This window comes from Asparagus officinalis, chromosome 10, assembly GCF_001876935.1.
Source record: "Asparagus officinalis chromosome 10, Aspof.V1, whole genome shotgun sequence".
Classification (NCBI taxonomy): domain Eukaryota; kingdom Viridiplantae; phylum Streptophyta; class Magnoliopsida; order Asparagales; family Asparagaceae; genus Asparagus; species Asparagus officinalis.
The window spans coordinates 64,210,980-64,229,359 of record NC_033803.1 but is presented as its reverse complement, the minus strand read 5'-3'; the positions used below and the strand labels follow the sequence as shown (position 1 = coordinate 64,229,359).

Below are 18,380 nucleotides of genomic sequence, written 5' to 3'. Positions count from 1 at the left end.
CAACTGAAAAAAAAAAAAACCTAACAAAAAATAAGTATCAAAGTGGGGCATGTAATCTATCTCAGGCACATGGCAATGAAATCCCTGTGTCTTTTAGGATATTTCCCATTAGTTTCTCCTAACCTTCCTCAGCTTTGTCCCTCCAAGAGGCTCATGCGGCGTTCATGTATGTTCATGCCATGAGCTAACATACATGAAGTCATATTATATGGTTTTGCTAGGTTGTGGATGTGAGCATTTGCGGATCCTTTATGCTGGGGACTAAAATAGCAAGTGTGAGTACGTCTAGAGAGAGTTATGCTCTGTTTTATCAACCTAATTAACCCCACCACAAAAAGAAGTAAAGCAACTTAACTATAACATACCAGTTACCAATGATGTTGAAAAAACTATTCACACAATGATATCATCATCATACAGTGATAACCCCTTGTTACATTTTGATAAAAACACTAGATATTGCACAATCCAACTAAAAATGAGTATAAAGGAAAAAATATTAGGGTTAACCCTATAACGGCTAACCTTGAAGTAATGTTATTATACTATTATATTTTGCGCTTATATGGGTTGGTAGATCTTCTCACTTTCTTTGCGAAGAAGATGGCATTGATGCAGATCTGCTCATTTCTGGAATTGCAGCAATATTATCCCCATCGCTAGTTTTAGCCCTATAAGAAGGTTGTTGCGGTTGTAGATGTGGATTTTGTGTGGGTGGTTGTTGTGGAGGTGGTCCTGTGACCAAAGATCTCCATCTTGCGCTATATTAATAATGAGGGTATCCTTATATTCACTTATTTCAAATGACGAGTCTTCTTGACTATCATCAGAATAATGGTTTAGCAATGAACTATTATCGTCTAACAGTTGATTTGCTTGCTGTAAGACAACAAACTCTATTTGTGTGTATTGTACATGTTGTGTTAAGGTCTATACTTGTTGCCTTAACATAATCCTATTCGAATGATTAAAGGTTTCGGGTTGAAGGATGTATTTTTAACCCTTCGTATTCATCATCATGTTTAAATGATTTGTCTAATGCTACATCCGATTGGATCCTTCATTAGTATGGTTTGGACTTTTATTTTTTCTTTGAATACCATTTGTACTCAAAGATTTAATTTCTCCATTTTTTCTTTGAAGATTTAGAATATTTGTATTGATATCCTCTATTGATATATATGTTCTTTGCTAACCAATGATTTGACCTTTTCTCTCTGGCTAAGCGCACACTACCTGAGCGTGGTTTTCTGTTCAGACTACGGACTCGAAACTAATAGCACTCGTTACACTAGGGGTGTCCAAAAAGCCCGGAGTCCGGCCCGGGCCCGGCCCGGGCCCGGAAACCCGGGCAAAACCCGGGTCCGGGCTACCTGAGCGTGGTTTTCTGTTCAGACTACGGACTCGAAACTAATAGCACTCGTTACACTAGGGGTGTCCAAAAAGCCCGGAGTCCGGCCCGGGCCCGGCCCGGGCCCGGAAACCCGGGCAAAACCCGGGTCCGGGCCCGGGCCCGGGCCCGGACCAGTGCCCAAAAATGGGCACTGGTTCTTCGAATGGCCGGGCCGGGCCGGACCGGCCCGGCCCGGCCCGGCCACAACGGTCACTTATGTGACCGTTGAATCCGGGCCGGGCCGGGCCAGCCCGGCCCGTTTCGAGGGTTTTTTGGTCATTTACCTAGGGGGCTGCTTCTATAAATAGAGGGGGGGTTTCAATTCATTTTCTCACAACAAAACTCATCTATTTCTCTCTCTACTACTCTCTTATACAATCTTATACTATCTCATACTAATATACTATCCTATAATCTTTTGTATTTTCTAATACTTCCAACAAATGGCTTCTGGGTCTGATTATGAAGAGCAACATGCAACTCCTACCGATCCAGAGATGAGTCCTCCTACAACAACTCCTCATCCTACCGGTGTTAATCCTGAATCTGGTGGCGACGAATCTACGGCACCAAGAGCTCCAAAAAGGCCGAGGTCTGATGTATGGAATTTTTTTGAGAAGATAGACGTCACCAAGGATGAACACGGTAGGATCATCTCTCAGAATGCGAAATGTGCGTTGTGCGGCCAGATATTCAAAGCTCATCATAAGAGCGGCACCAACCATCTCAAACGGCATATTGAAAAACACAACAAAGGCCAAAATCTACAAGGTGATATCCGGCAGTCTATGCTTTCCCAATCATCCTCTTCAGGTACCCTCGGCAGTTGGAATTATGACGCTGCCCGAGCCCGGAAATGCGTAATCAGGTTTATTGTTCTTAAAAACCTTCCTTTTAAATTAGTAGAAGATGATGAATTTGAAGATTTGTTTAGAGATGGTTTTTATCCTGCATTTACAAAATTTTCTCGTCAAACCTGTCAACGTGATATTTTAAAATATTATGTTGAGGAACAGGGAAAAATAATTTCTTATTTTAAAAATTTAAACTGCAAATTTTCTTTAACTTCTGATATTTGGTCATCTAGAGTGCAAACTGGTTATTTATGTATAACAGCACACTGGATTGATGAAAGTTGGAAAATGTTTAAAAGAGTTGTTTCTTTTATTGCAATTGAAGAGTCACACACTGGTATTAATGTTGCAAATTTAATTGTTGAAGAACTTATGAAACTAGAAATTGATCAAAGAATATTTACTCTTTCACTAGATAATGCAAGTAATAATAATGTAGCTGTTGATTTTCTGAAAATAACTTTGTCATTGCCATGTCATGGTGAGCTTTTTCATGTTAGATGTATCTGTCATATTTTAAATTTAATTGTTCAAAGTGCATTTTCTGAAATTAAACCCATGATAGAAAAAGTTAGAACAGTTACTAATATGCATAATGCTTCTGAAATGAGAATTAAAAGATGGAAACAATGTTGTAAAAGAAAAAATTATAAGCCTAGACTAATTCCAAAAGATGTTGACCATAGGTGGAATTCCACCTATGCAATGTTATCTGTAGCAATAGAATATAAAGAAATTATAAATGATTTTATAAATTTTTATGCTTCTAGTTCTAGCTCTGGTAGTGCTTATGGAATAACTGAAGATGAATGGACAGTTATATGTAAATTAAATGAGATGTTACAAGTTTTTTATGATGCTACTATGTTATTATCTGGTTGTTATTATCCAACTATTACTTTAGCTGCTTTACAAATTTTAAATATTCAAAAAAAATTTACAAAATATCGTATGGATGATATTTTTGGAAATATAATTTTTCAAATGGAGAGTAAATTTAATAAGTATTTTAGGCCTATTCCTCATATTTTTGGTATTGGTGTTCTTATTGATCCATGCTTGAAGGATATTGGCCTTCGAAGTTTGTTACAATCATTGTATGGTGGACAGATTATAGACTTAGATGATGGATCCACCCTTACTGCTACTACTCATTATTTAGCTATTAGAAATTATTTTCAAACCTTATATGATGAGTATGCAGCTAGATATGGTGTAGCTACACAACAGTCTTCAGCTTCGGCACCTTCAGCTTCGAGCACAGGTCGAGGTAAAAGTGTAAGTTTTGATAGGTATGCAATGGTAGCTGAACTAACTGGTGGATCTGGAACTTCATCAGGATTAGAGGTTTCTGAAATAGATGAATATTTATCTGTTTCCTTAGTTAAACGTCAAGGAAATGCTTTAGATATTTTGCAATGGTGGAAAGTATATGGATCAGTTTCATTTCCTATACTTTCCACCATGGTTCGTGACTTACTATCAGTGCAGGTTTCGACTGTAGCCTCGGAATCCGCTTTCAGCACAGCAGGACGTTTGATCGACGACCACAGGACATGCTTAGATCCGTATACTGTACAAGCGGTGATGTGCTTACAGGATTGGTGGAGATACGAGAAGCGAACACAAGGCATCGAACGGATTGCTATGATTGAAGATAAATTTGAAGAGTTGGGACTAGCAGATAGATATAATGATTAGATAATATTCATAAAATTGTAATTTTTATTTCTTAGCTTTAAATTTGAATTAAATTATTTCGAAAAAAGTTGCAAATGATAGTGATATGGGTGAGTAGGTGCCAACCTAGTTGGGATGTACTCATCTATTGTGATGCGACGAATTTCGAAATAAATTTATACTTGTAAAGGATTTACCGATTATTAATAAAGAAGTTATTTTTATCATTTTTTGTACTTGTAATTTATGTCATTTCATTTCAAGTTATTAATTAAATTTATGATATTTTTTATAATAATTTATGATTTATGGTTTTGTTAAAATTTTAAAAAAATAAAAAAAAAATAAAAAAAAATTATAAAAAAAACAAACCGGGCCGGCCCGGTGTCCGGCCCGCTCAGGCCCGGGCCCGGGCCCGGCCCGGACCACCCGGGCCCGGGTCCGGGCTTGGGTTTTGCCCAGCCCGGGCCTGGTTTCCCGGCCCGGGCCGGGCCGGGCCGGCCCGGATGGACAGCCTTACGTTACACACAGATGTTACTTTATGTTGGGGACTAAAATAGCAAGTGTGAGTAGATCTAGAGAGAGCTATGCTCTGTTCTATCAACCTAATTGATAGTATGTGACAGTTCCAAATTCAAAATTTTGTGATTGTCAACCTTAAAATACCTTTTACTTATATCCTTCCTATGCCTTCCACGTGGCCAACTTAATATCACTAGTAGAAAAGTGACCATCTTAGATGGTAAAGAGAACATTATGCTTCTAACTACTGATTTATTAAAACTTACCGTGCTTACAGTTATGACCACGTCCTCTCATAAATTTTTTTTCGCTTTGTGCTTACATATTGGAGACACTAAACGAACTTCGAAAGCATCTCGACATGAATAGGAAATTGTCATCTTATAAGATTTTTGTATTTCTTGAGTTTTCTGTGTCGTGATTCTTTTACGAGATTTATTTATCTATTGAACAATGGCAGTTGTATGTGCCATTTTATGAAATTATTGTGAATTAGGTATGTTATGTAGTTTTTTGTGCGGTATACGTTGTTATATGATATTTCATTGGCTAAAAATGTCACAAATTTGCTTATGCCCTTTCTCTAGCAATTCATTGCACTTGTACGGCTTTAGACTTAAATACACGAATGAGCATTAGTGTAAAATGACAGCAGGTTACTGGGGCTTAAATAAAGCATATTCAATCTTTTTTTTTTGTTTTCAAAATGACATTCTAGACGGACAATTCGTGCTCATCCTAGACTAATTGTCCATCTAGGATGTCAAAGGCATCCTAAATGGATTTCTCGTGTAGGATTTGCATCATCGATGGACTTGCATCCTAGACGGCAAATCCATCTAGGATGAGGCATCCTGGAAGAATTCCTTCTAGATGGACTTTCCTAGATAGATTGTTGTCTAGGACATCCTAGACGGATTTCTAGCCATCCTAGATCCAACTAGGATGTTCATTTTTTTGCTAGTGTATACAAAATAATTTCTTCTTAGGGGCTGTTTGGTTCGCTATTATAAGGGGTGGAAAACTCAGAAAACCCCTCCACGTCAGATTTTTAGCCCTCCACGTCAGCTTTTTTATTTCCGTCCATTTCTTTGTGCCGCTTTGGTTCGCTCGAATGGAAGAGGGAAAACTCTGCTGAAATCGCCGCCAACTAAGATTTTTTCCCCTCTCCGATTTCCTTCCCCAACCAAGTGAAATTGATGAAAACTCTGCCACGTCGGATTTTTTTCCTTCTCTGCTTTGTTTACAAAAGTTTTCCTTTTTTTCTATGCGAACCAAACACAAGAAAAATAAATACATTGGTTTCCCACCATTTTTTATGTGCGAACCAAAGCAAAACAATCTATTTCTTGGAAAAGTTTGGAAAACTCAAAACTTGTGTTTCTTTACATGGAATTGCATTTCTCTATATCAAGGAAACGAACCAAACAGCCCCTTAATCTCCCATTTGAAGAAAGGAGCTTAAGAAAATTTGAAAAAATTTATACACATGGACCATGGTCAGCCAAGCTCATGTCCAAAAACTCAGTGCATCTAGATGGCTTTATAGAGCGTGATCGGATACATATTATGCATCATATACATGTTTAAATAATGTAAAGCTAATGTGGGACTTGTTAGAAGTTTGGTCACGGCTATTAATTCGATAGGTAAACTATGTATACATTATTGTTGTGATGCAAAAACAGTGTAATCTTTCTTTTCTTGCAAACTCCCAAACATATATAGTGTAAGATATTAATAAAATTCTGATTACTATTTTTTTTAATTTAAATTTATACTTACGGACAGATTAATTTTGACTTGCATAGATGTTGCCTAGTGAATAAAGTTGTAAGACAGCGGAGTGCAGCAAAAAAGAAAATAAAGAAATAAAGTCGAAAGAAATAAAAGAGAAAAAAGTTGTGTAAGCCTTTTTGCATATCCTATCAACTTCAGAGCTTTATTTTTGTCCGTCTTTGCAAGCGTAACTTTGTTTGAGTGGCGAGCAGCTGAGGTATACATTGCGTTATTACATTCTGCTGGGGAAGAAATTTTCACGGTAGACCCAATCCCAGATTTAATCCCTAAAACCAACTCACTTTAAATTTATTCATGAAAATCGACCCACTTTGAGTTAATTGCGATACTAATTAGCCGGGGTTGTCAACCCCGACTAATTAGTAGCCTAATTACAAGCGGGTCAGGGAGCAAGGAAGGTTTGCGGCTGCTAATTAGGCTACTAATTAGTCGGGGTTGCAAGCGGGTCAGGGAGCAAGGAAGGTTTGCGGCTGCTAATTAGGCTACTAATTAGTCGGGGTTGCAACCCCGACTAATTAGTACCGTAATTAATTCAAAGTGGGTCGATTCTCATAAATAACTTTAAACTGAGTCGGTGTTAAGGATTAAATATGGGAATGAGTCTACAGTGAAAATTTCTTCTTTTGCTGGGCCATATGGGGTACTGTTGAGGCCCAACTCCAATATGCCTTTGGCTTTGTGCTTCGGCTGGGCCTTGGATAGGTGGGCCGCAGCAGAGATGGCTTTTAATAACCCTCTTTTTTTTAACCTTTATTTCTTATTTGGGTTATTTCCGCAGTAGTCCCTTAATGTTTCATACTCTGAGATTAGGTCCCTCAAATCTTAATCTATTATGAAATTAGTCCCTCGCGTTAGTAAAATTTCTACAAGATCACCCAAATCTTCAGTTATTCTGAACTTTACTCTCTTAAATCTCACTTTAAATGAACAAATTTTTTATTATTATTATTTAACAAGTAGGAGGGGGATCTCTCAAGGGGTGCTTTCGTCATAAAATTAGTGCACTTCCTCGTGCGTTTAACTGGACCGCAGTAATCACCGAAAAAAAAAAATCCCCCCAGAAAATAAAATCGCTCCTCCCTCCTTTTCTCCCCCTTTCTCCTTCAAACTTAGGGTTTTTCTTCGTCTTCGACTTTCTCACTTTAATTGATCGATGCAGCAATGGTAATTGGCGCGAGCGATGACGCCAACAAGAGCCCCGCCAACTCGTCGAAGCTCCGGTCGTCGTGGGGGACTCCGGCGATCTCCGGCGGCCAAGCACCTTCATCAGGGTGAATCAGCTCGATCTCCAAGGGGATGATGCTGGATCCTCTCAAGCCGCGGTCAGGTAACTTCTTGCTTCGTTCTGCTGCTTCAGTTTCCGCTTCGCGCAACAAAAGTTTGGTATAATTTGGGTTAATTTTAGTATGTTTTTCAGTATTTCACGAAAATTTATGATTCCGTGGAGGAAATATTGGAACTTTTCGATGACTAGAATTTTTCTCACTCTTTTGTTTGCTGGTTGTCGATTTTTTTTCGTTTATGGTGATAATTACATAAGCTTCATGAATTTTTAAAATAGATGAACTGTGAAATTTGATGAAAAAGAATGTGGTAGATAATTTTGTAAAGTGTATCATTAAGTTCTTGGTGAATTGAGAAAATTGAAACGGTGTCTTCTCTTGTTTTTCAAGTGGTAGATGAACTGTTGATTCTACTAAATACCTGTGGAGTTTAGCGGCTAATTTTTTTAGCAACTCAAACAAATGGTGTTGCATAAATTTTGATTCTTTGCTTAGTGGATGATAATTATGGGATTTTGTGGCTGCTAGAGGGCTATGCATAATTTTGTGGTTGGCTAGAGAGTTATGCACAATTTACTCGTCTGAGGGTGGATACTAGTATGTTTATCCCGCACAAACTTGTGAACTTTACATAAAGGTGATATGGCAAGCAATTTCTGACTTTATAACCTGTTCGGAAAATGATCATGGTAAATTAGCATCTAATAGATATTGGATTAAAGCATGCGTCTTGGCTTATCAGAGGAAATGATGAGCATGTCCAGTTTAGGGGTCACTGATAGTCTGATATGCTGAGAGTTTATTGGAAAATATATGTGAGGGACTAGAGAAAATTAGAAAGTTGCTACAATTTTTACTAATTTTTGATATAATTGTAAAAGAGCTGGACTGGTTGTTGCAATTGTATGAAACTTTTTTGCAATATGGATGATAGCCATGATTAAGGGTGGAAACGGATCGAATTTCGAATCAAAGATAGCCCACTATTTTTGTTATATGGACAACAACAAGATTTATGTATCTTTTTCACCCTCAAGACATTGCATGATCTACATAATTGTACTAGGATAGGGATACTATTATGCACAAAATGGATAAGCCTGCAAATCTGTCTAATCATTTGATGTTTAAGATCAGTTGCCGGTATAATCTGATTTATCACACTTGCAGTGAAAATATAGCCTTCTTTCTTGAGGTGTTGCCTTTAGATTAGACTTATTCATAATAGTCTAAGGGGCTTCCATATTGATCGAACTACTATATGGACTTCAAAGTTACTCTATTTCCTTCTTAATCTTTTTCTTGTTAAGGATGGCTTTCTTTTTGGGTACAATGATATATATACTCTTATTTTGTAAGATGATGCATATACTTGCTAGCCACCATGGAATAACGTTTAGAAAAGAGCAGGTTAAGGGAACAATTGTGACAAATATGCATAATATCTTGGTGAATTACATTCCTACGTAGTCAACGAAGTTATTGCAATAACAATCTAAAAGAGTACTACTTTTCCATGGTCGTCATGCTGCTTCACTACTCTTTTCTTCTGACCAATATAAATTTTCCTCTTATTTGGTGGAGGAATTTATTTGTAGAACTATGTTCTACTTTTCAAAGGAAACTTTTTGATAAAATATATATAAATCCGCGAAAGTACATGTGCTTTATAATATTGATATTTTAGATTGTTGACATTTCCTATTAATATTGAATTAAGAATCTTTTTAACAGTGGCAAAAAGAAAAAGAGGGGAACACGAGCTGTTGCAGGTGATAAAAGCGGCAGGGGCCTTCGGCAATTCAGCATGAAAGGTGACTGAAAGCACTATTTCTATTTGTTAACTTCTAACAGTTAAGCCCAAAAGGCTTCATTAGTTTCAGTTTTTATCTTTTTTTGGCAGACAGTGGGTAGCTTATGCTACCAGATGAGGCCATGATGCTGCTTTGCAACTTATTTCAAATATTAGTAAAAGACGCTATTTGCACATTTCTAACATACTTATTGTTATGTGCAGTCTGTGAAAAAGTGGAAAGCAAGGGGAGAACAACTTACAATGAGGTCAGATTGGTCCTATTTTCCTTTATTATTTAATATTTTGGTTCTATATTGGTTCATCATGTTCCCTTCTGATGCTCAAACCTTCTACTTCTTAACTCTGCCTAATCGAATTATTTCTGTATATGAGGGCCTTGGTTTTGATTGTTCCGTCTTGCTAAGTAAACAGATCCCATCATTTATCACATGCTTCCTCTATGACAGGGTTGGAAATTTTTAGAGAGCTTTGGATCATAGCAAGATTGGTAGAGGCAATTTTCAAGACAAGTATTCTATCATAGCTTAATAAATCAAAACAAGCTATATTCATGTCATTTCACGACAACTACAAGCATGATAGTAACTCAGATTATATAAGTTTTGTAACTTATACCTAAGTAAACACTTGTTGAATAGGCAGCTTCAGTTACTCTATCTGCGTAGGTTGATATATATTTTTACCACCTTGGCTTCTTGCTTTTCACTTCTTTCACATGCGTGCACACACACAGATTTCAATATATTATGGACTCAAAATATCTATGATAATACACATACATACAAGCCCAAACACACAAACACCCACGCACGCGGTCTCATGTTTATGTGTAGGTAAAAGCAGGTCTATATTGTCACATGGGGTAAGATGCGATTATATGGAAATCTAGTGATATTCATGTGTCCGCATCCCATTGGTTCATGTTAAGATCATGTTGACTTACCTGGTATGGCATTGGAAAATATTAGTATCACTCTTAAATATCTCTCATGCGTGACAATGCAAATTCCATTGATGTGGTTGAGAATTGTATTGCAAGAAGCACATTACATAGATTGTCTATAAGGGTAGTGGTAATTGATTCAAGGAAACGAAGAATATATGCCAGAATAATTGCAGAATATTCTTGGAGGATGACAAGCCAAAAGGAATGTAAAGCTGAAAATGAGGTTCTGGGTACAATTTCAATTGGAACTCGAGATTCAAATAAGTCTTATTTAGAACTCAATTGCATGATCCATATACAATCAATTTTGTTCTTGTGATACTTCATTGAAATGAATGAAGATATTTCTGGTTCAAGTCAAGTAGAAAAAATCTAAGTCAATGGAAGACTTACAAGGATATTTTAGAAAAGTATAGACCTCAACAACAACACTTCCTATATCCGCTACTCTTTCAGGAGTATATTTATGCACTTGCTCATAATTGTGGTTTAAATGGTTCAATTTTTTACGAACCTATGGAAGTTTTTGGTTATGACAATAAATCTAGTTTAGCACTTGTAAAACGTTTAATTACTCGAATCTTCAACAGAATTCTTTGATTTCTTTGGTTAATGATTCTAACCAAAATAAAGAAATAATTTAAATTTATCATGACGGGGCTTATAAAAAGGGGAGGTATTTATTGCTCATTGCATCACCAGCAAAGTAAGTTGCTAAGATCTGAATTTTCATTAATCTTGTTTCAAACTATTGGAAGGTCCTATAAACATTTAACATAGTAATTCAGATAGTTAAGGAGTATGGTATATATATAAGTATGAGATTTGCAAGCAGTAAATCAGAAAAGGACTTAAGGTCAGTTTGGTATTACTGGAGCTTATGTTAATTTGCTTATATAAGCAGCTTATAGAAGCAACTTATATAAGTTACTGACGATAGTTGACAATAGCTATCTGGTAATTATATATTATAAGCTAATTCCAAAAGCGGCAAGGTGTTTGGTAAAATTGTTGGTAAAATTATGTTCAAAGATCATTATAAGTGAAAATGACAACAGTAGACATAACTTTAGCTATCAAAATAGACAAGGTAATTTTAGAATAGATAAACTAATTATGTCAAAAGCTAAAGGGTTTATATATGATATTAAAACTATAAATAGCAGAAACTGCTTTTAAAAGCATTTTCAGGTTACATCTAAGAGTACCCCTTTGAAAGCATCAACAATTAGTATGTTTTATAATTCCATTGGGAACTAGGTATGTTCGAGATTGGAGATTACTATTGGAGAGGAGCAATACAGCCGTCTGATACATGTTTAACATATTACGTTTGAGTTTTCACTTAAATTAATACAAAACAATTTTAACTTAAATAGGCAGAGACTTGATATTAATTCATGATAATCAGTAAAATATATTAGCTTCTCAGTGCATTTATGCATACAGTTCTTCAAATTTGATGATCCAAAGCATAGGTATGATTGTAGGATATTTACTAACACCGAATTGATGGTGATATGAGCAAACCTCCTATATTGTGCGTCGAATTTTTGAAGCATACAATCATAGAGAACTACTCCTTGGCTATTTTTATGCTGAAGTCATATTAACTTCAGGTTTGGACTTTGGACTTAGACTTTTCAAGTGTCAATATCTTATTGTGGTCATATTACAATCTTGTCAGATGTGGTGCTTGGCTGTTCATTTGTACTATCTATGTTTCTTAAATCAAAACCCTTTTTGTCCAGCATATACCAAATGGGTCGAGCAATTATTTAGTTCACCTTTGTTGAATAATAAGTTGATTTTTTATTTTCATGCTTTTCAACCTTGAAGTTTTACTTTTTATAGGTCGCAGATGAACTTGTTGCTGAATTTGCAGATCCAGTTAATGGTATAGGGCCTCCAGATCAGGTAGAACAGTGTCAATTGACCAGTGAAATCTCTCTTAATCAGTTGCTTTAATTGATGTACCTCCTTAAAATACAGCAACAGTATGATGAGAAAAACATACGGAGGAGGGTGTATGATGCACTGAATGTTCTCATGGCAATGGATATCATCTCAAAGGATAAAAAAGAGATCCAATGGAAGGGTTTACCGCGAACTAGCTTAAATGATATTGAAGAATTGAAGGTTTGTGTATTGTGTGTTTATTGAATATTTTTCTGAAGTTTCTTTCTGTTGAATATTTTTATCCTTTTTCCCTTCTATTGTAAAGCTCATTTGCTTAGTTCCACTCTTCATTGCAGGCAGAACGTGTTGCTCTGAAAAGTAGAATCGAAAAGAAAGCAGCATATTTGCAAGAACTCGAAGATCAAGTAAAGTTCTTCTCTCGTGGACCTGGCTATGTTAATGCTTCTATTGATACACATGAACACTTGTGCATGACAAGAGCATATTTATGCATGTGCATGTGCATGAGGGTATCACCAATTTGTGTGATGCATGCATGTAATTGTAATCTTAATTCCTTTCAGTAGAGATTCAGCTAAATTACATGCATGCATACACATGTGTGGCTATGCCTGCACACCTGCATGGGCATACGAATGTGTTCTTGTGTGCGTGGATGAGACCTCTTTCCATGTATTCTTGCTGTAACCTTAATTCATTTTAGTAGTGATATGAGTGGGAAGATACAGCTGTGAGTGAGCCTGCAGTGGGCAATCAAGCTGAAATATCATCAAAAGCTAATTCAAATTTATGCATATTTTGCTGAACCAAACTTACTAGTGGAGGTTATAAGCTAATATTAAAGGACATGTAATCTGTAACATGTAGAGCTTATATATTATGCATATATGTAAGCTGGGTTGTATTCGGGTTAGAGGGGTTGGGAAGGAATGACATTGGATATGGGCTGAGCTTGTGTTGGAATCCTGCTACCAGAGCCCAGCCCAAGCATGAAATCCCCAAGGAAACCCGTAAAAATTATTTTATTTGGTTCAGTTGGGTGTTTTCAACATTGCCCCAAGTTACAGCCCTGCTTGTTGGCTAATTGAAGATAAATATCTTCAGCCATCTACTGAGGCAGTGGCTTGTTATGATACTATATAATGTTTGCTTAAAATGTGCGGTATGTGTTGGTTTATTGGTGAGAGTAAATCATATAAATTTTGTGAGCAATTAAAGAGTATACAGTATATATACACATTTCATTACATGGTTTGTTATGATACTGTATAATGTTTACTTAAAATGCAAACTTGCTTCTCTACAAGTTCACTGTATATTTTGACAAACATTCATAGGGGAATGGGTACATGATGCAAATATTCCTTTGGGATGCATGTACATAAAGCCACGTTACCATTTGAATTTTGAAGACCATTGTATAAAGTCGATATTTGTCACATGCTAAATATATGTTAGGGATCAGTTTGCTGTAGCCTGAATTTTTTTTTTCTCATTAAGTACATAGGCCTCCAGAACTTGGTACACCGGAATGAGCAACTGTATGGAGATAATCCTCCAGGTGGTGTTGCTTTGCCATTCATTTTGATTCAGGTATCCTCGCTTTGCTATTCCCTTCTTTTTCATCTTTTTCCGAAGCCTAAGCATTACTGTTATTATGACTTGTATACGCTTCCTTGTTTCTTGACAAACCACATGGCACTACTGGTGTAATTGATTGCTACATCACTTTTCGTTATAGTTACTTTCATAAATACTATTAAATATGATAAGTGTAAACAAGGGTTGGTTAATTTTTCACTGTTTGCTTTATGTGTTGAGATCTGGAAATGTATATTCATGCTTTCAGTTTGCCTGACCTTTGCTTGTTGTAGGCATAGACATATTTGCGCATTTGCTCCATTGCCAAATTCTTTATTTTCAGCCTTCTGTATCACGAGCTTTTGAGCTAACTATTATAATTCATACATTCACCATTTGGCTTTGCAATCTTGCCAAAATAGTAATCCATGATTGCATAAGTCAAACTTTGCCATCACATGATGTATTCTGCTATCCGTGCTCGTTGCCTTTTTCTGAAAGGTCTTGTATGTGAAGTTGGTTTGCTATCTCCTATCCCTTAACATCCTGTTACGAACAAGAGAAAGAAACAAGAAATGTAGGGAACACAGTTAATTGTATTGAAACATTTTAGGTGGTTTTACCTTTGTGCACTGCATTACGTGATTTATTTGTATTGAAATGACTAGTCTAAATGGCAGTAATGATTTTCTTCTACCCTCCATATTGATGTACAGACTCGTCCACATGCAACTGTTGAGGTGGAAATATCAGAAGATATGCAGCTGGTGCATTTTGATTTTAATAGGTACTTTCATGAGCTTGATCTTAAACTTCTTGATGATGACAATTTGTCGATTAGGAGAAGTTAACATATTTATGATCATTGAATCTGCGCAGGTAAATGATTCATGAAATTCTGTTAATTAATTATTACCTTAAAAGCGTTAATTAATGTTTGGATCATAATCTCTAATTGTTACGTTCTATATATGAGTTATGTTTGACATTTTTATCTTTATTTACTTCATATAACTACTCTCTTATCCTTAACTACTCTCTTATCCTCATCACATTCTTAGCTATTAGAGGGCATTTTAGTTTTCGAACAATATTTTTGACATTTTTGGGTAAGCGTTAGATGCTATGTAGTATTCTTTTGCAGATTTGAAAGTGATAATTTCTCTAATAAAAAGAGTTTAATTTAGTTTTGTGCAAAACTCCTAATAGTTCATGGTGATTTTGTGAAATTCATTCCACTAAATCAGTATTGGTAGATAGTTTTTATAAGTTTATTGCAGCTTTATTTGTATTATCTATTCAGTTCTCTTGCTGTCTCTCTTTATACTCTTTCCAGCTGTTTGTTTCGGGAGTGTTGGGTACCATGGTGTTTTAGGTGTTTCCATGGTGTTTTTGCCAAGAAGAAAACACTGTACATTTGGAAATCATGGTGTTTTTATTGGGCTAAAACATCCAAAACCAAAAACACCATAGTTATTTCAAAACACCAAAAAGGTGTTTTGAGTTTGGTGTTTTTAAGTTTAAAGAGTGTTAATATAATATATCTAATATAGTGTATTGGTAATTTATTTAATGTTATATATTTGTTATATAATATAACATAATATAATATAATATATAATTCAGTATCTTACATTGTAACGTAATATATTATTGTATTATATTTTTTAATATATTAATAATATATTTAATACTATTAATTAATAATACATATCATACTATAATATAATATGTAGATATGTATTATACTATGGGTATTCATTCTTCTACTGCTTGTAAGTGATATTTTCTCTAATAAAAAGAAGTTTTGTTAGTTTTGTGCAAGACTCTCCTAATTGTTCATGGTGGTCTTGTGAAATTCACACCAGTAAAACAGTATTGACAGATAGTTTTTATAAGTTTACTGCTGCTTTATTTGTATATCTATCCAATTCTCCTGCTGCCCCTCTTGATACTCTTTCCACTGTTTACAGCTGTTTTGTTTATCAATTTATTAGTGCAGCATGTCCTGTTGACATTCTAATCTATTTAATTTAAGAGGTTAAGACACTAGCAATCTTTGTTCTGGGAAGGCATCGAACCTGACAAAGCCCCAACATCTTCCTCTTAACTCACAACCTTAGTGTCGTGTTTGGATGGGGGGTGAAGAAGGGAAAGGGAAAAGAATTTTAAGTTTTACTTCGTTTGGGAGTTTTATTGGGAGGGTAAAGAGGGGGAAGGAAGGAGAAGTTTTCATGAAAACTTCTATGATTTCTTTCACCCTCAAATTGGGTGGTAATGGAGGGGAAGAGAAGGAAAGTAAAAGTTCTTAATGAAAGAGACATATTGACCGACCCTCTATCATAATGAATCAATGGCCAAGATTGATTTATTTTCTTTCCATTCTCCTAATTAGAACTCCCAAATGACATAATTTAAGTTTACGTTCATTTCCCTTACAAAACTCTCAAACAAGATATTATATGTTCCTTCTCTTCTCTACCTTTCTTTTTCCTTTCCTCCCTCCCCCTAGTAAACTCCCAAACATGGCATAAAGCTGTTTGCTTGTTTTCCAACAAATACAGGAAATCAGTTTCTGCCCCAGGAAGCCATTTCCACTCTTTTCCTTGGATTTTGCACAAATAGTTTTCCTTTTTTTTTTGGGCCCTAAAGAACATGCTAGAATTTGATTTCCAATTCATTTATAGTTTGGATTGAAAGTTAAAAAGAGGGATTTGAACTTAAGAAACTGATTTACTCAAATTTCTTTGCTAGATTAGTAAGAAATTAGTATTGGAAACTTAGCTTTGGGAAACCTCAACCACTTCCCTCATATTTTATTCGGAAAAACAACCCATTTCCGAGCTAAAGTTTCTATAAAGGGCATGTTTGATTTTTTTTTTATAGAAAATTCGTGAAAAGTTGTTGCCATGTTTGCACTAGTAACTGTTTCCAAAATATTCCCGAAAACATGTTTGGATGCTATAATTGAAACCTTTAGGAATCAAACTATTTGATAGTGCCTGTGAACAAACTGTGTAGCCTTTCCAATTTCTTGTCTTCTCTAAAATATATTGACTATTATTAATGTTATTTCTTAGCCTATAGGGTGTTACTCTCATTCAAGGCTGCTAATCTTTTTATTTTCTACTGTCTAATATCCCCTCTCAAATCTCATTTACAGTACACCTTTTGAGTTGCACGACGACTCATACGTTCTGAAGGCAATGAGATTTTGTGACAAAGAGCAAAATAACGGCGTTCAAGATCCCACTTCAAATCTAGGAGAGAGCTCCAGCATACAATGCATGTTTCCATCTCAAACGCCACAACCCACAAGACCCAGTTCTCTAGGAAAAGTTCCCAGTTCGCCTCCAATTCCAGGAATTCTGAAAGCACGAGGCTCCAAGCATGAGCATTAATATTATGCAAAAATTTAACCTGTATGTGTTATTCGTGCTGTATGTTATTTCGTTCGATTTTTTTTTCTTTTTGTGAATAGTGCAAGCTATAGAAGGGAGACAGTGAGCATTCTCTTGGTTCTTTTAGCTTCTTAAAGAGTTGGAAGCATCTGAGGAGGTTCACTGATCATCTGGAGAACCTGTTGGGTCTGGGGTGGGGGGTTACTAACCTATTTGTTGCGTTGGTTTCGAAATCCATATCGTTTTAACATAATTGTTTATCGCCTTTCCTTCTTTTGCTAAGACAGTGCTAATGAATATCTTTCTTTTAGCAGTGGTCATAGTTCTTGTATCAGAAATATTAACATGTTAATTTATATAATGAATTTAATGCTAGGATTTGAGCTAGTTTCTGTGGCCTCAAGGGATGTTTCAAGGAGAGTATAGGTTTTTCAATGCTTTTGGGTCCACAGGTTCTCAATGTTGTTATCTGAAAGTTTGATTTCCTTCACACAAGGATGCAGTGGCAATGGATGATGCTTCGTTTGCTACTGTTTTAGGATTTTAGATTCTGCTACCCTTTTGAGGTTAATCTCTTTCGTAAAACTACCCACAACCTCAACTAGTCCTGCACAAATTGAGATAAAACTACCCTCCTTCCAAATATTTTGGAGGGAATAATGACACAAATATTCCTTCTTATTCTATCTCCGCCTATACACAACTGGATCAGTACCTGAAACAAAAACTCATATTCAGCGATTATACCATGAAACTAAGAGCCAAACCTGAACCCAAACAAAACTCGATATTTAGCCAGCTAATCATAAACTGTGGCTCATTGATAGCATCTATAAACGAAAACACTTTTTGGCTCGCGCTTTAACGCGCGAGCCAACTCGCACAGGAACAAGGGGGTGGCCCCCACTGTGCCAGTGGGGGCCCACCCCCTGTTCCTGTGCGAGTTGGCTCGCACGTTAAAGCGCGAGCCAAAAAGCATCGCTGATCTATAAATACTCGATGCGAAACTGCATCATCCCTTCAACAGAGGATCAAGCAACAAACACGTAACTCTTTAACCTCAACAACAATTTCGGTGATAACATTTACAGTTAGGACAAATTTTTAAAAACAACCTTTTTTCAAATTTAATAGGCAAAACCGACCATCTAATGAAAAAATTGGCAAAATCGACCATTTTTTTG

The 18,380-nt window shown here is 36.0% G+C and overlaps 1 protein-coding gene across 1 annotated transcript; it reads left to right on the top strand.

The window, feature by feature from the left end:
- Window positions 5,939–17,365, top strand: LOC109826819 (transcription factor-like protein DPB). The gene is made up of 10 exons (XM_020393839.1): window positions 5,939–5,948; window positions 7,444–7,576; window positions 9,267–9,346; window positions 9,550–9,593; window positions 12,149–12,211; window positions 12,287–12,433; window positions 12,550–12,618; window positions 13,715–13,807; window positions 14,512–14,582; window positions 16,959–17,365. Exons 1-10 carry the CDS (start codon window positions 5,939–5,941, stop codon window positions 17,194–17,196), a joined length of 948 nt encoding a protein of 315 aa, XP_020249428.1. The 3' UTR covers window positions 17,197–17,365.